Below are 24,858 nucleotides of genomic sequence, written 5' to 3' on the forward strand. Positions count from 1 at the left end.
AGAAGGCCCGGCCGGGGAATTCCCTTGTTGTGCCGAAGACCACCCAATCTGAACTATGTGTCGCTTACAAACATTGCGTTGTCGTTGCAGTCTGCGACGCGAATATTGCAGATAGCCGCGCTGGTTTCACTAAAAGCGGTTACACATAAGAACCTCGATATACTAAGTAGAGCAGCTTCCTGGGCCAATTGGTACATATTGAAACCGATAAAGAATTTGGAAAGAGAGAAAGAAATTGGAGAAAAACTGCCCGCTGGGTGGGATCCGAACCCACGACCTCCAGAATACGCGGCTGGTGCGATAACCACTATGCTACCAGCTTGGACGACGTCGTATAGGGGATAGTGAGCGGTGACGTGTGGAGGTTGAACGGCGGCTATCGGCGTCAGAGCGGCTGAAATTGTTGAAACTGGCGTCAGAAAACAGCGACCCATGTGACACGTCTGTCACTAGTTTCGAAGACCCGCGTGGAGAGCAAAAACTTTCGGATTCCGGCATTGTCGTTAATTCTGGATACAGGGCGGCCGCAGTAACCGGTTACATGGCCTAGAAGTCGGCAAGCGAAACAGATGGGGTGGTTTGACACCTTCCTCCTTTCCACGCAAAGTTAACTCAAACCTATGCCTTAACGACTAAAACATTCCTTCGCGTTAAAATAAATACATAAATACCAAATACCTGCTGTCATTTTCCTCAGCATAAAAATCCGTCCAATCGTATGTTCAACGCCAACAAAACGTGCCGTTTTTGAAAAATATTATTAGTGAACATTATCTTCTTTCGACCTCAGTGTTGGCTGTGTTTCCCGTACTTTAGTTTTTAATATTGGTCGTTCAAGTACACTACATTACGGGATGTGAAAAGCTAATAAGTAGGCACTGGCAATGCCGTTTATATTTGCATTAAACACTAAACTTTCTTACACCCTTCTTGGTTGAGACGGGTGTAAAAGTCTTGTCCCATGGCGCACACCTTTAAAAGGTGTTTTGGTTAAAAAAAGGGAGCATGAATGAAAAAATGTGTTGGTTTGAACACCCTTAAAAAACGCTGAAGGTTGCTTAACTAAGGTGCAAAATAAGGGTGTGGGCAGCGCAGCTACGCGTACAATTGTGGGTCGATGGAGCGCGCATTATTACATACAGACACATTGAACAAGCACAAGTCCCACTTGAACAACAAATGGCAAGAGCAACAAATCCAACGAGATGCACGAGTACAGCCAGTGCATACTTATAAATGCATTTGCTCTGCTTACTGTTATAGCCAGTAGAGGAATGCTCCCCGATAGAGTTGGTGGGCTTGTCGCAAAAAAACCGACGTTTTAGCGCTAAATTTGCAGGTATGCATTTCAATGTGAGCATAAACAATTCAGCATGCATATTTGCAAATACGTTTTCATCGCTAGGTATTTATTATATTTTATAAGTTGTAGAATTTTATAAATTAACACACAGATATTCCCCGCCATTTCAATACCCTTCAAGAAGGGTGGTCATTATTTCAACACTCTTTTCCTTAAAACAGTGTGAAGCTACAAATTAATGTATTGGAAACTAAGTAAAAGGGTGTAAAGAACAAGATTGCCAGAAAGAGGCTGTAAGAAAAAACCGCTGAGAAAAAAGGTGTAAGAGACTTCCAAATTCAGGGTATTTTATACCCGTTCACACGGGTGGACTAAACATTTTCTACAAGGGGGGGGGGATGTTTGTACCTCGCTATCTGTAGAAGAACATGAATTGGCATAATTTATTACCAGTGAATCTGTTGAAGCTGGAGTTAGTTTCGGTAGCGTTGGCAAAAAAATACCGATTAAAAAACAGCACCGCATGTAAAGGGTGCACCAAGCAAGATAAACTTCGAATTGAAACGGGTTTTCGAGCCTGTTTTAGTGTAAGCACAAGGGGCGCTTGCGCATGCGCACCGGCTGTTGATATGCCATTTCGAAGTTGCTAGTATTTTTTGGGTTCTAAAACGCGAACAAATTGCCGGATCTTGCACTGGTGGTGCAAGGCTGGAGAAACAGCAGAGCTGGGGGTCTACCTAGCTTGTTTCCCCTTGGATCCTCTGTCAGTAGAAGGACCAACAGGAGCGGCCTTATAAAATCCGGCTAAACTTGGCCTCACGCCTGAGCACTAAGCCTACCCTAGCAAGAACATCGCAAAACCTAACAAAACTTTATAAATCCGAGCAAAACGTAGCAAAACTAAGCAAAACCGTAAGAAGCTTGGTCAACCCCAGCTCCGCTGTTTTTTTTTTGGAAATTAAAACTCATTTCACACACCTTGAAACACCCAACAAAAACCAAAGCGTGTTGCAGTCGGTCACTACGCTTTTCACCACGCAAATATAGCCGCTCTGATTTTAAAAGCTTTAATCGACGTTTCACGTGCCAAATCACGTGAAACACCACGTAACTTGGGCACGTGAAACTTGGGCCGCGAGCCCAAGAAACCAGCGATCATTAGAAACGAGCGATCATTGCAGACCAACAATTTTTTTGTGGTTTTGAACATTTCTTGCGAAGTGAAGAGGAGGGTTCGAGAGGATAATTTGTACTTCACAGTGAAATTATACATGCATAAACGGGGTTAATCAATCAAAAGCTGAACACCTTTTTTCACACTCTTTGAATCTCCTACGAACAACCCAGTGTGTTGAAGCTGGTTAACACTTTTTTCCACACAAAAAGGGTGTAGAGCTACGAAAAGCGTGTCGAGATCCAATAAAAAGGGTGTGATGGTCTCGCAACACCCCTTTCCAACTTATGCTACATCCTTTCGGTAAAAATGATTTAAACACGTGTAGTGTGTATGTTATACTGCATGCTTTTTTATGTGAATTGTGCAGTGTTAGCCTCGTATACTAGGGGAAACCATTACAGGTGTACGCTTATTGCTTACATCGTGCTTTTCTACCCTGGACTAGTTCTTCGGCCTCAGTCATACTGCAGGGTTTCGGGTTCACGACAACTTTATATTCGCCTGTTTTATAAAACATGCGAATATAAAGTCGCTACGCCTGCTTAGTAACAGAAAACATATGCTATGTTTTCCGTTTCCAAGAAGGTGTGTCAATGCATGGCGTCCTCTAAATGCCACTCACCCTTAAATGCAAGTTTGGGTTTCTGCGGCGAGCACATAGATATGCTGTTTTGAGTATTCCTAGCCTTGCTTGAAATTTCTTGTTTTGAAGTTTTAACAATTTTACTCTTACTTGCAACTTCACGAGGGGGCAAATTTGTTTTGTTTTCATCATTCGGCGGTGACCTTTCACGTTTTCTTTCTTTGCTTTTTCGTAGATGGCAATTACTTTTATATGAACTTATTTTCTGAATCCGCCTAATGTGAAATGGCTTCAGCTTTTACTCCTTGAATGCTGTTCACAACACCTTAAGGTGATGGTAGTTCAGGGGAACTGATTTTGTGCTTTCATGGGATCAAATCCACACTTCTAGGGAGTACCAAAATGAAGCGACAAATCTATAATTTGTCTTGTTCACTATATATTGACATATTACTTATATTGCTTGATGAACAGTTTGCAGCAAGGGTAAATATAGCGCAGAAATATTCCGCGGTCCATGCGAATTCTGCCTTGGAACGGTACGTCTGGAAAAGTGGACCATGACAATTATTATCCCTCCTATAGTATGAGCGCCAAAGAGCGGTCAAACGCTTCTCTGTGTTCACGCAGATTATAGCCAACGAAGACTTCTGAAATAATCAAACAGAGGTGATGATGGATATAGTGTGCATGCTGCTCGTTGAACGTCGTTGCCTTATAAAGCACGATAGGTGGATATGTGGGTGTTGGGGTGTTGGGTGGCTGCTCAGAGTTGGAATGGTAAATGAATAATAGATGTCTGTTTCCTTCCTGTTGTGGTTCGCGGAAATAAAGTAGCCAAGTTTTCCCGACGAGGACCCACCTACGCTACTCATGACTCACTAACACCATGCACTAGCATGCGCAACCCAGTGATGGGCACACTTTTCATCATGGCGGCGATCAAAGCAGCCATTCACCAACTCAACTGCAATACAGCCCCAGGCAAGAATCGCATACCAAGCAACGCCCGCTACTTTAAAACGTTGCCCTTGAAAAGAGTCTCGAATATTTCAACTCTAATTGGCACACGTGAACTTTTCCGCTCCTTTGGGGGACGCCGACATCAATGTCATCCCCGTGCTCAACAAACTGCTCCCCACAAATACCCTCAGGCGCACCTCACTGAAATCTTCCTTCGGTAAGCTGTTTGATCACATGGTACACAATGCACTCTTGCTTCACCTTTAAGAGGGCGAATATTTTCCCCACATAATGTACGGCTTTCACTTCCAACTATCGGCGCATGAAATTTTTTTCGGCTCAAATAGGGAATTTTGGTGATTCTAAAAAAAGCACAAATCAATACTTGGCTGTTGGATGGTATCAAAGGTTCGTTTGAAAACACCACACACCAGACCATCTTGCAACGTCTCGCGTTTACCAACTGCGGCAAACACGGATAATCCTATATCTCCTTCATTCGTAATAACCGCATGGTAACGAAAGGAATCACACATCTCCTGTCTCACGCATTCCCAATTGCACCGAAAGAAATTTATATTCCTAAATGGGGATTCTATGTACCTATGAGTGACCCGGACGCGCTCCTCGCAGCAATCCCGAATCTACGACAGGTGAGAAGCCTATGACATCATCCTGTTGATCCCCAGCGGCTGCTCAAAGCACAAGAAGATCCCCAGGAAGTCATGCACGTCACTCAGAAATATCTCAAAGCTTGATGGCTAGAATGCCCTCTTTCTAAGTCCGTCCTTCTGAAGTTGTGTATCGATTGTAGGGTTTTTCACGTCGACGCAACGCAGGCGATGAGGCGTGACGTAGTGGAGGACTCCGGATTGATTTTGACCACCTGAGGATCTTTAACGTGCTCCGAAATCTCGTGCACACGGGCGTTTTTGCTTTTTGCCTCGATCAGAAAAGCGGCCGCCGTGGCCGGGAATCGAACACGCGACCTTCTGAAGTTGTGTAGCCATACTCACAAAAAGCGAACAGGCCCAATCCCTGATAGCGAAGTAAAAGCAAACATCCAACTTGTACCCAACGTCTTCAATATTGACATGCTTCCACTCAGCGTTCCCCAAACTTGCAGCTACTCCATACCCTCCCTCCATTGAAACGCAACATCACACAACTCACGCAATTATTACGACGCGTCTCCCACAACCATGACGTCCTCAAGGAGGGGCACACTCCGAAAAATTCAAGCAATGTGCATCAGTCGCTTAAACTGTGCCACACTATACCTGGCTCTCAATTCCACCTAAAAACGAAAACTCAATATAATTACCCACCAAGCCTACACACTCGCCCTAGGATTACCTCTCTCCATTTCCACGTGCAGGTTACTCCACCTGGGGGTACACAAAGCATGGGAACAATCCGCCTTTTTCACTGCGGTGTGGCGCCCTCTTGAGGTAGCGACGGAAAGCAGATCGGAGGTCAGGGTTAGCGCGGTGCGTCGTGGTTCTTGACCTCGGCGTGAGCGCGTTGTTTTTTGACGCTGGAAGAGAAGGTAGCTTTCCGTCTCACCTAGTCGCTTTTTTTTTTAATCTTAAACTTCCCCTGACGACTGCAACTGCATCAGCATGCAATCGCCAGGGGAACAATTCATTCCGGGAGGCTTTCTTGCCGTTACCAACGGCTGGACGGACTTGGCCCGGTTGGCTACCCATAATACCCTAGTTACACCGGCGCAGTAAACCACGGTTAAGCTAACCGCGGTTTGGCAAAACAGCAGTTTGGTGCGTTACACGGCAGGCGAAATTGCGGTTACCCCGCTATGGTTAACTCAAACTGAGCTTGGCCACCTCAGTTCAGTGACGCTAACCGCAGTGCCGGCAGCCGCAGTGCTCAAAATCGCGCAAGTCAGTTCGGACGCAAGTGGCAGCGCATCAGCGGAGGCAAAAAAAAAAAAATCACCTGGCGTTTGGATGAGACGAAGGTTCTCAAATAGCGGGCGCCCCAACGCTGGCGTTCTTCGCGTTGCTCTCGCAAGCAGCGCGACTGCCCGTCAGCAGCGGCTTGTTACCCGATCCACCCGATCAACTACGACAGAAGCCGTGCTAAATTTGCATATTCTGCACGTCGACCGCCACAAAAATGGATCATGAAGCAATCATGAAGAGTTTCAGCACTCGGAAACGATCGGCGCGCACGTCGGCCGTGCCTGTGAACACGCCGGCACGCCTGCCCGCACGGAACTGAAAGCGGCTCGAACCGGCCCAGACGACGGCAGCAACAGCTTATCGCCGCTCTTCGAAATCAATCTGATCGCGGAAAAGAACTTCCACATACGAGAAAGTTGATGTCAGTGCGGTGAAAAATTGTGCTATGGATTGTAATTCGCAGTTGCTGAGATAGCGGCGATCAAATATCCACCGCGATGCTAAGCCTAAAGTTCCCAACACCGAGCAGACCTGTGCAAACCAAGCCGGTTGCGAGCAGTTGGGGAAGCCCCTCTCCTCGCCGCGAGCGAGTGCGATGCGTTTGGGTCTGAAGCGACTGCTTTAACGATATTTCGTTTTGTCTACAATGTTTCTCTTTTGTGTTTTCTCGTCAAGTTAAAAGTGTGGTAATTTATTTTTGTTACGCTCACAACCAAGTGTCACCACAATCGGAATTTTGTGTGTAACAGACAAAACCGCAGTTTGTGTTAACCGGGGTGAAAGTTTCGTAACCACGCCGTTAAACTTAACTGTGGTTACTTCCGCTTCCCATTTTCAGACTGTCGTCTCACAGCCCTAATCCAGGCTTCTCGGCGTTGCCTGTCGCGCGTAGCTGGTGGGAAGCGAAAAAAAAAACGCTTCTTCTAGTCACCCTTGGCACGAGAGGTGCACTTGTACGCAGCACACGAAAGCGGCATGGCATTCAAACGACACAAAAGTGGCTAGATATTTGCAGTTCACTTTGCCGACGATGCATGGGCCTCAGCCGAGTATCGGTGGATGCTGCAGACGGATGTTGCAGTGGCCCTCCAAACAGTTTCTCGCGTTCACCGCTAGGGCTTCGCGCATGCGCAGTGGCGTCTTGAAAAAGACGGATTGTACAAAACACACCGCCACTCTCACGTGGGCCGCATCAAGTTAACACCCGCTTCGGCAAACACCCTCAAACGCCTCGTATACAGTAAAACATCGCTCGCAAGTGCTGCGTTTTCCCGGGTGCTACGTTGTTTTTGTCTAGTCCCGGCGCATCTCACATAGAGTCCCATGTATACAACTCCTAACTGTTACGTCGTGGCTCAGAGTACGTTCCTGGATCATTCTTCCCAATCTGACACTGCGAAGCCACCCGGGCAACATTCGCGGACCGCCATTTTGACGTTTAATGGGCCTGGTACAGGCTTTGCTACGGTACACTGTAGCTACGGAACCCACTGCATGAAGCCGCACGCGGGTGCGTTTCGTTACAAGAAGATGGCTCTATGTTACTCAATGCTGTCACCATCATCGCTGCGCTTACAACGGAAATTCACATTGAATGGCCAGAAGTGCGGGTTTGCAATAAGGCACAACCGCAAGAATAGCGCGCGCTCTCGTCGTCATCTTGCCCTTCAAGCTGTGAGAACACCGTTAAACTTGGAACGACAAACTTTGTCGTGCCTCGGTAGCGTTGTGAAAACGGGAGGCGCTTTCCTTTCAGGAAAAGCTTGACTAAGTAAATGCAGTAGACAAGCAGCCAGCGCGGAAGAGAGTCGACATCGCTAGGGACCTTGCATTGCCACGCATGGTGTTTTGTAGTGATCACAAAAAGTGGCAATTTCACATTCACGAGTCTATTAAGGTTCGAAAGCCAACTTAGCAGAAATACATGGTTGCAAGCCAAATCTAGACAGTTTTCGTTCATTTTGAAAGGTTTCCTCACTGCTCCGTTCTTCTGGTTGCTAAGTTTTGTTTACCCGGTCCGGCGAAAAACGTATGAACGGGGTTCCACTGTACTCAGATCCACCAAATAAGGCCAGCCTAAACACGCCCCTGCCCATACCCGCCGACACATCCACGTAGTCACCATCCCACGAAAGATCTACCTTGTTTACAACGAAACACTCCGCAAAGCACGGATCCCCGAATTCCCAAGAAGTACACAACCAACCCCCGACACGATACGCGGACATCGCCCGGTATCCTCCGCCCACAGGGGCGCCCACCTAGTCACGGCTATCGACCACCATGGCAAGCAACTCTTGGCCATCATTGCATACGCCTCCTTTTGGGATTTTTCTTTCAAAAGCCGAGTTGCCGCTTCTCCATTTTTAAAGTTGCGAGTTGTCAAAGTCAGTTTGGCCGCACTCACCGTAGGAATGTTCTCCATTCGAAGATATTCGGTAGTTTCAGTGCGCAGCACTCACGCGCCCGCTCCTGTGGTTGACAGCGTGGCGGGCCTCGTGAGTCGTAAACGAACAAACGAAGGCAACACCGATGACAGAAAGAAAACAGAAGAAGAAATTTAGGCGAAAGTGTAAGGGTGAGGGCGGTATGCCAAGGCTGTGCCAGACAGGTGCGTGAGAACAGTGTCTCGGCGTACAGTGGCGCCCAAGAAAGGATGCAAAAAACCAGCCTTCCATAAAAGCAAGCGTGTTGTTCTTTCAAGTTTACAGATAGCGCAGAAGCCCGGCACGCGCTGCGTGTTGCACGTACATCCGTCTTTCTTCGTCCATCTTGTCGTTTCATGGCTCGTCTGACCCACGTGACATTTGCGCGGGAGGTTCAAACAAGACTGCGAACAAAATTCTGGGCATTTATTGCCGACCGTTTATTAGCAGGCATGTGTTGGGATAACAAATTCCGATTTCTCCCTTATTGTACCATTAAACTCTGGAATGCGGCTAATTTGCTAATATTCGAATGGTAATCTCCAGGGAACATAAAAAACGAACATAAATATTGCAGGTATAGTGTTGATTTTGCTGCTCGATCGCCCGGCTCTGCTCGAAGGCGATGTTGAAAACGTTCCTGTCGAGTTTCGGAAACTGTAGCCATAAATCAATAGAAGAGGGTGTATATTTTACACAGCTACCAATTCTGCAGTTCCAAAATAACGATGACACAAGGTTATTGAGGCTTCAGTGCTTGAGTTCATTATAAATTGTGATAGTGAAAGTTGCTAGGAAGGCAATAGCGATAGCGGTAACCATTAGGTGAACATATGACTTCATTGATAAATCGCGGCAAGAAATGTAGCAACTGAGAAAACATGTTCCCTTTACGTTTGCTGTTTTGTTAAGGGGAACGAAAAACTGGTGGATCACCGATAAAACGGGCCATTTTGTCAAGCAATTCTTGGACGTATTTCTGCGATGATGCCTTCAGCTGTTCCAATTCCTCCGCCCTGAGCGTTCCGTCGGGTCGGCCGGCGAATACATTCACAAATGAGTCACCCTGCGTGAGTGGCGATGCCGTTACAGTTACCTGACTCGGAAAGTTCAGTGTATAGGTGTCAATCTCCAGCCTGCTGTCCCGCCTGCAAGAGGAAACACCGGTCATTTTTTCGGGGGACAAACATTGGACACAGTAAAATTTTAACACAAGCGCTAAAGTTTATGACATTATGCATGTTGTAGCTGCTAATAGTCACAAGGCGCAATTGTAATGTACGGGAGTAGCTACCTTAGTATCACTAAGTAAGTTTTATAGTGCGAAAGGATTACTTCGCGCTTGAAAATTTAGCGGAGGGGTATTAACGATAGTGAAAGAAACTCCACGAAGGTTTTTATTCTAGCGAAGATTGTATCTGCTGACTCGAGACGCCGTCAGTGATGGTGTGGGCGTCGTTCGCCAAGACGTCCTACTCACGGCCCCTCCACTTTCTCCTGCCTTTCGGCAGGCGACCGGATCGCGCCATACTCCGTGCCAATCACAGGCGACCCCTCCATCCCGAGAAGGCAGAACGAGGTTGGCTCGTTTCGCGCGCACCGCTTTTTACAGAAGGACGGAACCAATAAAAAGGGCAAGAAAGTTTCATAAAGTAAGCAAAAGGCAGCTAGCAGCTTCTGTCATGAAGTGGGACTCGCAGGGTTGAGCGAGGAAATAAGATAACATGCATAAAAAAATTGGCCGCGTATCTGCTCCTTTCGTTGCAAATGTCGACAAAAGACGATAGTCTTTATCGACTTTTGCCAAGTAAATCCCTCTCTTCGCTTTTTGACTTTGACTTTATTGACTTTTGCCAAGTAAATCCCTCTCACTTCTCATTTTGTTCCTCTTGCGTCGCGTTCCTCCCAATGTAAAGACGCCAAAGGTTTGCTTAAATCATTTTAAATTTACCGCGTTCCACTGCTCCAGGCCGGGTGTCTCGATGCCAACACTGCCGTACGGTGAAGACGCGCGTGAATCGAGGCGCCCTACTTCAACGTTTATAGAACCGCGTTTCCCTACTCCACGTGCGTTGCAAGAAGAATATGGAACCTATCTAGTGGAACCTTTCGTAACTGTTGCCGGTTGATTTCTTTAAAATGGCGTCAGAAGCTATAGTGGTGCGGGCGACAGCAGGCGACGGCGGAGTGAATTTTTTTCGGCAGTTGCTGAAGTATTTAATTTCACGAAAATCACGCATGTGTGATTTTTTATAAAGGAACACTGCAAATATCACTTCTGTATTAATTTGTTGTCTTATATTTGCGTAATGTCTTGTTCTTCTTGAACAATGTTGACAAGTATGAACATTACACCGGGCTTAGATGGGTAGATTTAGCTGTGACTATTGCACAAGCATTGTTTTGTGCAAGCATTGTTGTGCAAGCAAATTGCGCAAGCATTGGTTTACTTTGGCCAGGTGGCTGAATGACAGACAGACAGACAGACAGACAGACCGACAGACAGACCAAAATATCTGGGTTTAAGTAGCCCAAGAAAGACTACCGCCTTTAAAAGAACCTAGTTACAAAAAACCCAACCGGATATTTGAAATATTTGACGTCAGGCCGCCGCAGCATGCCTCGCGACGGAGACCGCACATTGCGCCACACGAACGAACGCATAGGCCATGGAGGAAGTTTCTTTCCTTCAAGGCATAGTCAAACACCTGCCAAAGCACTCGTCTCCGCCACGCCACCCGCAAAAAAAGGGTTCGGCTGTGGTTGGTGAAAGGCTCGGGATTTGGTTTAACACGAATTTCCCAATTGATTGGTTTATGGTTTTTAAGGTTGGACAACCTTCGTGCACCCTAGTTTCCGGTAGAGGAGGAGTTGATTTTTCGGCACTTAATTGTTTCATTTAGTTGTTGTCTCTATGAATATCAATGTATTTTAACCACCAAACTTTTTACCTGTAAATGCCCGGCTTTTTGCGGTACTTTACGCCTTAAGAAAACAACGTGACTGCCTCGTTGCCTCTCTCTTGATAAGTCGTGGTTGATAATTTAATCAAAAATTAAAGACAAAGTTTAGAAATAAAGCAGTACAAGTTGTCCCGTTTTAATTATGTAGTTATAAAAATGGAGGTAACGGTCTCCTCTTGTCGTTGCGGGTAAGGAAGCAGAAGGCTTACACGAAACTTAACCAAGCTCATAAAAGTGGTGACGTGAAGGCAATGGAACGGGCCAATATAGGGCTTGAAGTGCAGAATCGTAAACTGTTGCACATGCGGCCAAAATAAACACTGCTTACCATCGTTTTCTGCATCTCTCCAAAGATTCCTGCCCCCAGCAGTTCTAAAAATTGCAAGGTATTTCTCCTTGACATCGTGAGATGCTGTATGCAACCTTGAGTTTGGTTTTATTCCGTACCCTGAAAGCTCGTCCATTCCAACCTCAATAATTCGAATTTTTCGATACTTGGAACTGTACACTTTGGGTGCACCTGGCCTCTGTAGATGCGTATGTATAACAAGGCCATTATTATGAACGGTAGCAATTTACACCAAGGACAAATCCAACTACGCGCCCCGCACCACCGGCTTGGTGCCGTACAAACGGCCTGAGGAACGCACCCACTGGCTACACACGAGGCATCACCACCTTCGGAATGAAGAAAAAAAACGGGGAAATAAAGTACAACCGGGTAAAAATAAACTGAACCCACAGGGTGCAGGTTATGGAGGACGTGTTCTTTCCAAATATGTCAACAATGTCAGTCTTCACATCATTCAGAAAAAAAACGGGTCCGTTTCATCTCAAACCCAGTCAGGTATGAACATACGTCTCGTTATTTCAGACAGCTTCGATTTCTTTCAATTCGTAACCTGTATAAATTGCGACTCTCTGAAAATGTGTTCTCGCAAATAAAAAGCGACCGCGATTTATTCTTCTCAACGTATGCCGATACTGAATATCATTATAATTTAAGAAGCAATAGTTTTGAAACACCAACAAGGAGAACTAAATATGACGAACAAATCTTAGCTTGGCAGATTCCAAATTTTCTCAACTAGCGGTCGAATGTAATCGATGTTATAGATAAATCGCCATCAATGCGGGTACTTACAAAACGTAAATATTATGTTTCTGCACTGCATATGACACTTCCCAGTTACATCATCTACAGTATCTATGTCTGTCATGTTTTTCACGTTGCGTGTCTACGAGTATATGGATCCTTTATTTGTGCTGTTTCGGTTGTCAGTAGTTTTGAGGGCCTTTTCGCGCTGTCTTTCGTCTTTTTTTTCTTGTTTTCTTTGCTTTCTTCAAGTAATGTATCAGAGATACCATGGTGACTTTTTCTGTTGTTTCTTACCATCGCTCTCCTTTGCATTGGATGATGACCCTTAATCGTGTTATATAAGCTGTTTTTTTATTTTGAACTGCAATGATGTTGCCGTGTGTCGTGAGCAGCCGCCTAAATAAATAAACAAATAAACAAACAAATAAATAAAAATAAAAATAAATAAATAAAAAAATAAATAAATAAACCAATAAATAAATAAACAATTAAACAAATAAATAAATAAATAACTAAATCGACGGACTATATTGCGTTGCACTGACAGACAAGGACGTCATCTCTCAGGTCAGATACGCAGAACCTGCCGCTGCCAGTGACAATGAGGGGGGAAATTACGAAGCACCGGTACGGACGTTCACGCGGTAGTGACGGCTGGATGGAAGGCCGTACGTGGCTTAATGGGTTTTGAAGAAGGCGAAGAGGACAACCTCCGCTACCTTTCTTCGTTGGACCGAAAAGGGCTGGTTGTCGTCTTCAAGGGTAGAAAGCACACTGCAATGAGCGACTTTCTCAAGACTCAAGTTGGCGGCCTGCCTAGTTCGTTCCTATCGCAGCCTACTGATGCTATCCTTCATTTTAACTAGTATGAACTTTCATTAACTCAAATTTATATAGCTTCCAAATGCGGTTCGAGTTATCGAGCCTTTCTTGCATTAGAAAAAACCGCGATTCACAAAGCCAGAAAAAATTTGCTCTCCGAAAATTGCCCCTAAATTATTTTGTGAGAAGGTGGTGCCCTGTTGCTGTTGGCTCCCGAGCCTGCTACGAGGGTATCAAGAAAAACCACAAAACACAACAAAGAGTTAAAAAATAAATACCTACTCTCTGACATCCAGTAGCATTTGCACACCGGGTATGAAGACGTTGAAAACTACATCGCTGCTGCGAATGTAGCCGTCCACAGAAGCCACTGCTGATATGGTAATATCCCGAAATCCGAGGTCGAAGTGGGCGCTAAGGCCGCAATCTCCGACTCTGACCACACTCTCGCCGCTCCGATACACCGTCGAAAGGCCGGTCATGTTTCCACCAGCCACAGACACGCGGCCGAAGTGCAGGTTGAACTCCTCCAAATCAGTAGGTAGTGGCGCGGGCTCGAGTCCCAGTGAGAAGACGAGCTTGCTAAGGCAGCCATCAAAGAACCACCGCTCGCGCTCTAGACCCAAGCTGCGTGGCTCCCGCCGTCTTGCTGTAGGTCCCGTCCGCTCAGCATGGCTGTCGTTGCGGTCACTGTCGTCCGAACTGCCTCCGTCGCTACCACGAGGATTCTGTCCTCTCAACAGGGCAAGGTAGCTCGAAGCGCTGTCAAGGGCCTTTTGCCAGGTTCGGCTTAGCAGAGAGCCTGTAGAATACACCAGCAAAATTACCACATCACGAAAACTACAATGCCTTTACGTTGTTGTAATATCTCATCTGAAAGAGAATAAAAGCGACTGATTGGTGTGTGGTTTTCGCAATATCTGAGCGAGTTAACAAGGTGTATAAAAGGAAACGAACACTATACCACTCTACAAAGCGCTGAAAGAAGGGACGAAAAACGTCCCCAGACAATTCGTGAAAGCCGGTTTCTCGCTTTAGATTGAAAGGTTAGAGTGAAATTTACGGCTCCTTTTCACAGGCTGAAATCTACAAAATTTCTATTCCGTGATGCTGACCGCTGAAATTATTTCTCAAATATTACACCCAAATGCGCCTTTTTATAGTGTTTTCTGTAACAGTAGATTTACAAACATTTATTATTTATAATCCAAAAAAATACTGTTTATGATTTATGTGATCCCTTCGTCCCTCTTGTGCCTAATGGGAGGCATGTACCCTTATAGTCGCAGGAGCCCCTGCCAAATTTTGCGTTCGCCTGAATTTCAGATAGTGTTTTTGCTGGTGCGGGAACTATTAGTTCATTTTCGACCTAAAAGAGCTCGCTTAAAACATCTCCACATGTGCCCAGTACCTAATTATGTGATCGGTGGCGGTATACTTCTGAAGGGCTCGTAATTATTCACAAGGATCTCATTACGCAACTGTTAACTATATGTTCCGAACGAGCAGTAGCGTAACGCGCTCAGCGAAAAGAAGTGCTCACGTTTGTAACGTCGCGCTATATGTGAATGCTATAAAGCGCAGACCTTCATAATCCAGGCAGCGCGAAGAAGTGTTAACGTTTCTACCCTAATGCTGTACGTTACTGCTAACAGCCCAGACATTCATAACAAAACAGCCCAGACATTCATGATTGCGCCTGTAACTGAGGTTTTTCATAAAAATGGCGGATGTCAACAAATGCCGATACGCCCTTCATAAAGAACTCTTGTACGGGTGGAGATTCTGTTACGTATTTTGAAGAACTTTAAAAATAGCAACGTAAAGCCATTAGTAAACGAAAAAAGTCGGGGATAAATATTCACGAAGGCAGTACTGACCATTGATGATATTTAAGAGGGGCTTTTTTTTAAAGCGCGGAATACTTGCAACATCATCGGTGTAATCCAATTAAAAGTTATAATTGTGATTGCATGGGGATCAAACTCCTAACTTAGCTAAGCACAGCGTTTGTGAAAGCTTGGAAGTATCATGCAGCATTTGAGAACACAGCAACGTGGGCAAAAAAAGTTTCAAAAAACCTGGCAAGATGAAGGCTCATGTTGGTTTTCTTGAAGGTTGCTATAAGATCGCTAATTGTTTCAATTTGTTTATGCAGTCATAAACTTACCCTTAACCAATTAAATCAGTAAAGTAAGATTTGTATATTTTTGGGGAAATGATGAAATATTGTTTGGCCGCGGGGCCGGTGTCGCTACTCCACATGCACGAACGAAAATATTCAGCCCATGTCTAGGCCGGTTGCTAGCGGTCTTGAACCGAGATTTCATTCCTCTCAGCGAGGCATGGCGATGTTCAAAATATCTGCGTGGGAGTTTTCGGACGGTCGCATCACGCGGCGGTTAACGCCTCTTACATTACAGAAGCACCATCTTACCGACAGGGAGAACGTTCGAAGGGTCACACACTGACACATGCAGTGTTACTACTGTTCTCTGCAAGGGATATTTTATCGCACAGATCTCTGCGTTTGTATGCGGGCCTGCTTTCGGCCGCGTAAAACTTGAGATTGGCTTGTCAGCCACGGCCATAATTACCATTAAGATAAATGGGTCTTTGGAGTGGAAGAAACAAGATAACCCTTCACGGCCCAACAAATTCGTTTACTAAGTGGCGCCTGCTTCTGTTTCGGTTTCACAGACCTGGGTAGTCACTGCAAACGTTTCTGATATTTTATTGGTTTCAGTAGTTCACTCATTTCGCCACCAGGGGTTCGAGAAATCGCACATTAAGAACAACGCCCTAGCCGGCGCGATTACACTAGCCGACTTCTAGATGCAAACTAGTATTTCTTCTTGCTATTTTCGGATTTTTTGGATAAAAAGCGCAAGACACGAATTGTAGGACTTGAAAAAACACGATCTGGTAAAACTTAAACCCGTTTCCTTTGTGTGCGTTCCATAATCACGCTTTAAAAAACGCGCCCACACCTTTGTGTGGGCTGGGCTATCGTCGTCACGAAAATTTTGCTGTGCGGTACAGGGTGGCCGGCTCGTCCACTGCAGCGCTAGCCATAAATAAATTTTTCTTCCTTTCTTGGTGTCTCATTTATTCGCGGTTTTGTTATGGCTCGTTGGTTATGCTTTCTTGAGCCCTACGCTTGAACTTGTTCCGTAATCACCTATGATAATAATATTATGTTGAAATATTAATCACTTCAATTAAAACTTTATTGTTATTTATAATCACAAAATATGATTACTAATATAAATGCTCCTGAAACCAGTATAACGCTTATAACTAATACCTGCAAATGCAGTTTTTCGGCGCCTGATGCCGTTTTTAAGGTATTCTTACTACCTGCAGATCATACCAATAGACGCCCAGCCCACACATATGTGTGGGTTTGTTTTCTGTGTGCAATACTCTGAGCTTTCCATTTTCACTTGTCCAAGCGCCATTAGGAAGGGGAAAGTACACGAAATGTAAATACATGTGGTCATTGTTTTCTAAAAACGTTTTGTTGAACAGGAAAGGGGTATGAGCACTTGTTTTGCGGCTGCATGAATTTAAAAACGTTGCACACCATCATGCAGGTCAGTGGATTTTGTGGCCACGCAAGTGTGAAAAGAAAGTCTAATATATTTTCAGTAGTACATGGTAAACACCGCATATGCTTACCACTCATTTACTTATTTCATTAACCCGCTCCCTCACTTCCGCCTCTCCCCTTACCAGCATCTTACCTTCTTCGAGCACACCTTCTTCTTCGCTGTTCGTTGCGAATACTGTCACTTCTCCGAGAGTTTTCACCGCCATCTTGCGCAGTTCCCGAGCCAATACCTGGCCAACTTTTCTTTCGACAAATGGTTTTACTAGCCCCGCGATGAAATCGTAGCTGGTCTGGTTGGCACTGTTGAGTAGCAGACGAATCCTTGACATACGTACGTTGTGCACATGCACGCGTAGGTGATTCGGTGATGTCCTGAAATAATTGGGAAAGTGGACTTAATTTAACACTACACAGGCAACGCGAATAATGCTGATGTCACAGCGGAGAACTGTGGTGGTTTGTTGGCACGCTACTGCAGGCAGGGTGCAGTTTTCGCGGTCTACAGAGCTTTTGTGCGGAGCACCTCAGGAGACATACGGGAGGTCGTACTATGCTGCAAATGTGCACATGTTCCAATTGAGGCAAAGTAGTGAAACTCTGATTGGAATTCACTCTATCTGTCAATGACCCCCATGCCGTGAGAAAAATTGCGGTAAGATAATGGTGATGTACAATTGGCCCGGTTTGCAAGAACAATTTTAGCAAGACACAGCTTAGAACAGCCCCTAAAGCTACTAAACCTACGACGAAATTTTCCAAAGTTGGCGGGAACATTTCTTTGGATTGATTGATTGATTGTAGGGTTTAACGCGCCGACGCAACGCAGGCGATGAGGCGCGCCGTAGTGGAGGACTCCGGATTAATTTTGACCACCTGGGGATCTTTAACGTGCGCCGAAATCTCGTACACACGGGCGTTTTTGCTTTTCGCCTCCATCAGAAAAGCGGCCGCCGCGGCAACATTTCTTTCGAAAGCAGCTAAAATAACTCTGCACAACTGGGCGTGAGAGCACGTAAATGTAGCTATTTTTAACAATACCAGAGCAGCCATGACGGCAGGTTGGTGAAGGTGGTGCTAAGATTAGTCAACCCTCCACTGTAGACCTCGCGATGACCTGATCGAAGCGCCATTTGGTGGTCGGTGTATTTGTTGCCCATCAGATGCAATCGTCCGCATATGCGTTCTGAATTGGTGCCTTAAACGTACTCAGTACGCGCAAAAGAGACACTACAGAGTTACCAAAACTTCCTCTTGTGGTGGAAAGGATGTGAGAATCCGTGAGCATCACATTACAGGGAAGTATTCCTTCGCATTATCCCGTCACATTGTTTATGTTGCTCAGTCATGTGCAGCTGGGCTTTGTGTTGCTGGGTGGCTCTCACAAAACGCAGAATATGGCAAACCGCCTATGTTTTGATTTTTTCTTTTTTCTGCTGTTTGTTGCTAAAAAAGGCAGGTTTTGCTAATCGGTTCAGTTAGGCATATATTCCCCAAGAATGTTAAATGCCCCAGGTTTAACACTGCAAACCTAGTAATCACGAGTTAAAGCCCATGCTATGCATGTAGTGTTTCGTGAGACTTTGAATTTGCTTTAAATTTGGCAGCTTTCCCTCTAGCTGTATCAACTGGATAACTCGGTTAATCCTTTCGATATTGCTAAAGGGAATGCACACGTGGCGCGCCATCGATGGCGAGGCCGAGCGACGAGGCGTTGGAGAAGTGGCCGTAGGGCCCACGCCTGGTCATGTGATCTCACTTGTGGAGTAGCGCTCGCATAAATGTCCAGCCTGCGGTGAGCGATCAAGCACAGGCAAAGCAAAAGAGTCACCCTGTATTAATCACCTGGTACCACAGCGGCAACGCTCCGGGCTATAAATCGATAAAAAAGGCGCAGCTCGCGCGCTTATGGCTGATGGTCATTTGGGACAAGATTAATGACCTTCAAAGCTGCAGCTTAGTAGAACTTTCGCTTTAATACACATTAGGATTGCGACTAGCAACATGCTAGCCAACGTCAAGTTCTTTTTACATCTAGCTACGGATATCAGTGGAGGACGCGCTATCTAAACGCTTAATAGGTAGTTTGAGCATAAGGGCTAGCATACGCTAGCGTTACGGCGACGGGTAACCGTAATCCGAGTGCGCATGGGTGCGCGGTGATGGCGGTAGGCCACCTCTCGCCGGAACGAATCCTCGGGCTCGACCAGGCATGAGCGCTCTAGGCCCGGCACGAATGCGCACCTGCCCAGTCGGGTCCTGGCGCCCGGCGCGGTAGCGCTAGCATACACTAGCCGCTATGCTAAAACGCTCTAATGTTAGGCCTAATGCAGGGCCATTTGCTACCACCGTTTTGCACTGTTACGTTTTTTGCGCCTGTAATGAAATTTTTTTTCGTGCACAAGACGCGATCCGGAATTTAGAAACAATGCGTACCCCCGTTCGAACTTACATGACGCCTCTCAAAAATAGGGTTTCATAAAGCAAGCGCATGCCCTTGTGGGGCGCCAATGGCCACGTCATGCCGGGGCAGACCCGCATCCGTATGACGTGTCTCGAAAAAGCGGTCATGAGGACTGCGCTTTCCCGCGTTTACATCTACTGCAAATGTTGCTCGAGTTTCTGGTTATGCGGATCAGGATTACAGCATGTTTTCGCCAAGTGAATCATCTATTGCTTGAGCAATCCTCACGTATTAAAAATATGCTACTTCTAAAATTGGTCGCTGTGAGAAAGCCCAGCGAGAAGGAACAACTGTCCTTTCATTTATAATGGAGTAAATGTCAGGTAAATATTGGGGTTGCCACAGCGCGCTCCTTAATACTATGAAAAGGCTGTTCTGCTTGCGTTTCTGAGGAGAGGCAGATTGCCTTCCTAAAGAAGAGCCTTGAACTAGTTTTTTAACCGTTAGGTTGCGGCTCCATGACTTGACTTTTAACCTTCCAAAGGGTACCGATTTATACAGAGCAGCAACCGATGCGTCATACGTGACATGTTGTAAACCCGCTATAAATATTTTGCTGTTTCTCGAGTCACTTTCTTATGTTAGAAACGTGCCATTGTTATTTGAAGTGTCCCTTCAACAACAAAATGAAAATCACCATGCTCGCTAGAGACACCCCTACTTTTCATGGAGGGCTGCACTTACTCTTCGACGGTAAAAGATGCCCGAAAATTGGCTGCCCGCGCGGTGAGGCGGAAGGTACTCTGTAGCACATCTGACCTTACGCCGCCGCTGTAACGAACGTCGAGAGGCCCGCCTTCAATGTGGTAGTTTAGCCGGCTGCCTGAACTGCCGATGTTCAGCACAGCTTGCCCGCTGCGTCGTATATTGTGAAGGCCGGTCAGCTTCCCTTCGGAAAATCCTATGTTGATACCATACAAGTTTTCTGCTCTGTAGATCATATCAGGCAGTGAGACTTCTTCAAATTCATCTGAGAGAACTACTTTTTTTAGACCTCTGTCGAGCAGAGAATGGTGGGGCGTACACGACTCTGAAAGAAGAAAAACGAACTTTATTAGCCAGGCACTGTTGTTCTGGATATTTCTTGCATCATTGAATGCAGAACATGTTGAGATGCCTCCATTGACAATGTCTCAATTTACTAGTCTAAAACAAAATAAAAATTAGGCAGAGATAACCGTTTTAAGCGCAAGGAATAGGATACATAAATGTTAGTTAAAAGGGTAAATTACTACTCTATTCTGTTGATAACATACTTAAATTGAAATAAGCGAACAGGAAGCATCAAAAGAGAAGGCACACACACAACACCACTGGACTGACGACTCCTTATTTTAGAACATTACATTATACGCGTTTCCGCGCACACGCACACTTTCGACAACGTGTTGAAAAAAAACATACAGATAAAAACAGATGTTCTTCGTCCGTGAAGACTACCAATGTATCGCCGGCGGAAATATGTTTCTTTTTGTTATTAAAAACACTTCGAGGAGATTACGCTTCCGTGCTTATTTCTCACGACCGCTAGCGCCAGTTAGGTGAAACCAGGTACTCAATTATGACAATCTGTAACATGAAATCTAAATTTCCTACGGTGCACGAGCCAACAGTTATTTGGTGCTGCGTCAAGAGCACTTTCGGACGCCGACCACTTTGCCGGCTATATGATTTTTCGCAACCCAGTGCCATGAAATATACCATACCTACTGCGCACGTAGTGAATCTACTGTGGTGGTTAGTTTTGCGAGTGTCCCTTGGCACGAGAGACTTGGGAGAACAAAACGGAAAGTTTGCGGGCATCCGCAATTCTGTTCTCAGAAAACTCCGTCGTTTCGAGAATGGGGCTTCCCCGAGGGGATCAAATGTAAGTGGGGCCAAGCGGGAAGCTGGAAGAATGATGTCTTACCGATTAACGATCCAAACTATCTGAGAGCAACGCAAGGCAGAGATCTGGCTCTAAAAAAGCGTCTGCGGAACATCGAAGCCCTAAACAAAGTAGCAAGGTACTAAGTACCAAGAATGTAGAAAGCTATACTGCAGCGATTTAAATGTAGCTGTCACGGCCGCCGATTTCATGCTGGATTATACACGCTCTGTTATTACTTGAAAACGGTGGTATGATGTGTTGTTTTACGTAACAACTTTGCCTGAAATTAACGATATAGTATTTTATTGCGGTCGCAAATGCTGTCGAGTGCACCAGACATATATGTGCACAGGGAAAGGTCTCGATAGGTTATTCTGAAAATAAGTTGAGAAAAAAAAAACGTCCGAATACACAAAATAACGTGTTTGATGAGGGCATAAGCCATGGGGCTTATCAATCAAAATAATCAAAATCAAAATAAATAAACAAGAATAAATAAATAAACTAATCAAAATAAATAAACCAGAAAATTAGCGATTGCTTTTTTGTTGTTATTTGCTGCAATACTTTTCAATGTGACAGTCTTGACGATTCAAGCGGTTGGTGAGGAAGGATCACTAGGTACACTAGGTTTTTAGGTACAAATAAAAAAATATAGGGCCGCTAATCTATGATGTTATCAATGAACTATCGGTCTACATACGAAAGGAAAAGCTCCTTGGCTGGTTTCTACCGTTCGCGCTGTTTTAAACGGCCCTGATCGTTCGTGGATTACCATTATATTCTTTCTTACCTAGAAGAAATATTAGCGCTCGAGCAAATTTTCTTGTGCGTTCAGCAATCACCAAACGAACGCACAAAAATTTCTGGCATAGCTTTTGATACAGGCCATTTTCTTGGGGCAATACCTCCACCTGAAAGGAGGTATGAAGAACCACGCCTGCAGGAGCTACACCGTCTACACACAATATGCCACAATAAATGTTGCGTATACTGCGTTCGTCTTGTACATACCAAAACTTAAAGGGTGAAACGTTTCGTCATTGTATTGACGTCAAACACGTCAACGCTACAGAAATACAAACGTGCTGAACCAATGGTATACTTAAAATAGCAAAATAAACCCTACACTTCTTTGAGCATCCGGCACGGTTCTTAGTGTACAAAGGCGAAAATTCGGGCAACTTTGAAAAAAAAAAACTTTTTAAATGCCCCGCTTGAAACCTCTCAACTAACTGTATAAGTCTCATTTGTTCAGAAAAACTTAACGGGGGTACTCACGGCTCATGACAAACGGTAAAACCAGCGCGATCAGGCATGTACAACAAAGAATGGCGCTCCATGGATTTGTGCAGGGTTTTTCACGAATACTACTCATTTTGCGGACGTAAGTTCTGACGCCAAAGACGTTTTGCGTATGGTGCTTGCCAAGCTGGCTGGAGTTTGAAGCTTACTGCGGACTGAGCGCGGTTATCACTAAGACGGGAGGGCGCCGCAGATAGCCCGTGAAACATCTCGTAATCAAGTCGCGCCAGCCTTTCCAGGACAGATTACTGCCGAGGATGTTTTCTTCTGTAAGCGTTTGGCACGGAACGGAAATCCTACCCAGAAAGTGCGTATGAAAGCGAGTTTCAGACAGAACTCCTAGAGTGGTTGAAAATAATTGAAATGGGCACTTCTATGCAAGGTAGTCTACTGTAGCAAACGACCTTTAGCAATCGACCTTTAGACCATTTGCTTGTTATTATGCCATGAATTGTTTTAAACTCTCAGCGGCAATTAGCCTCCCTGGTGTTCCGTTCATCAAGATATGAGGTTCGGTGTGTTAATCCCCAGTTTTGACCCATACGCATGGCAGCGGGTTTACTTATGCCCATGTAAGATAAAACACCATTCTCTCCGGAAAATTGTTGTTCGTTTACATGTGCAAGACGTTTTATATTATTCTTAGCCCACCGTTAAGATCCATCTAATTGCCAGCGTGTAGTTCATGCACGTAAAGTCTAACCGCACGCCTGCGGGTTTTAGAAGAGACTACAACTAAATCACTTAAATACACTCCATGGAAAGAAATGCTGCTGAAGTGATGTTACCTAATCTTTTTGAGCGTTAAAGAGGACAGTTAGTGGCTAGATTGTTTTTCTGGCGACTATAGAAAAAATTGCTGAAGCAATACTCTCGTCTATGTAAAAGAGAATAATCTGGGTTCCGGCGATTTTAACTTCCCCAATTATTTTTGAAATGAAATAATAACGTGAAGAATGCAGCGATGCTTTTACATTATTCTAAATATTTGTAACGCCAAAGATATTCTAATTGTCTTCCAGAAATATAGTTCAGCTTGGGTGCCTTTCACTTAATACCGTATTTCCTGTTCGCAGCGCGGATTCAGGGGTTCAGCTTAGAAATACCACCCCACAAGTCGCGACCGGAAAAGCTTCTGTGTTTTCGGAGTGCTTGTGCTTCTTTTGTGGACCATGCAAAGGAACTACGGAGGAGGTGTATTTGAAATGTCATCCGGGCGCGGAATAGTAATATTTATCTGTTGTGGCTAGCCAGTTGGGAATGTTTAATGTTGAGCTACTACGGAACCAAATCCCCCAAACAGAGCCGTGAGGAAGTGCACATCAAGAATTTTCGTGCTCGCCTAAATAAGGTGCAAAGGATGTAACCCACGAACTTTTTCGCCCTTTTCGTTGTTGGAACATCCTTACAGTGTAAAATAGTTTTCAAGTGCGCTGGAGGAGCTGAAGATGCTGTGTTATGCTGCACCTACAAAGCTTTGCGTTTGGCAAGAAAAAGGTAATTCGGTACATGTTACTGACTCTTCGGTCAGAGCAGCGAACGTGCGCGTAGCTCCGGCAAAAAAAAGTCCTTAGCCATTTCGCTCTGTCAAGGAGGATGACTGCGAAGCTGAGAATGTTTCGGGACGTCATATAACCTCGGTACATTGTCTGGAATCTACGAATAGACGTGTTCGCTCACGGTAGAGATTTAGGGCACGACATTCTTAGGCAGTTTTTACACTTCCAGCACAATTGGAAATTTTCCACTTCCCCGTAGCTAAGAGTCCTGACTATATGAGAAACAAAGGGGCATACAAAGCGGAGGACGGCATCTTTCTACCTTTCTGCCGCCCGTTTCGCGAGCACACTTGGCTTGTGGAGGGTTTCTCGTTCAGCTTGGGTTCATCAAGCAATCTAGGATGCAAACAAACAAACAAACAAACAAACGAACGAACAAAAAACAAACAAACAGACGGAACACTCTATGCAACGGCGGGCGCTTCAAAGACAAAGAAATGCGCACACTAGAACTCTTTTGTATACAAACTGCCTCGTGCTCCAACCATTGATTGATGAAGTGAAAGTTCGTCGCATCCCCGTTTGAACCGGGTGTTGACGCGTCTAATGTGCTTTAATGTACGCACCTTCTGTCGCTGCTATTGAGGGCACACTCAAATTAAAATTCCCCCTTACTGTCATTAGCCGTCCTAGACTATATTCCTTTTTGTGGGCGTCTTCAACCAGCACTTCAATGTTGTTTTAGTCAACTCTACTTCCTTCAAGTTTACTCACCCTGTGCTACCTTCAAACCCCTGTGCTTTGTATCGTTAATTTTCCACACATATATATTTCTTTCAATTAAACCACATT

At 45.2% G+C, this 24,858-nt stretch overlaps 1 protein-coding gene across 1 annotated transcript; it reads right to left on the reverse strand.

The window, feature by feature from the left end:
• Positions 1 to 8,620: 8,620 nt before the first annotated feature.
• LOC144169193 (uncharacterized) lies at positions 8,621 to 22,639 on the reverse strand. Its single transcript, XM_077698233.1, has 5 exons — positions 22,484 to 22,639; positions 20,017 to 20,362; positions 17,005 to 17,243; positions 13,541 to 14,060; positions 8,621 to 9,522 (listed from the first exon to the last, which is right to left on the reverse strand). The coding sequence occupies exons 1-5, from the start codon at positions 22,578 to 22,580 to the stop codon at positions 9,282 to 9,284; spliced, it is 1,443 nt and encodes a 480-aa protein (XP_077554359.1). The 5' UTR covers positions 22,581 to 22,639; the 3' UTR covers positions 8,621 to 9,281.
• Positions 22,640 to 24,858: the final 2,219 nt, after the last annotated feature.

Source organism: Haemaphysalis longicornis, unplaced genomic scaffold (genome assembly GCF_048455015.1).
Source record: "Haemaphysalis longicornis isolate Haplotype H1 unplaced genomic scaffold, Haemaphysalis longicornis Haplotype H1 scaffold_2, whole genome shotgun sequence".
NCBI lineage: Eukaryota > Metazoa > Arthropoda > Arachnida > Ixodida > Ixodidae > Haemaphysalis > Haemaphysalis longicornis.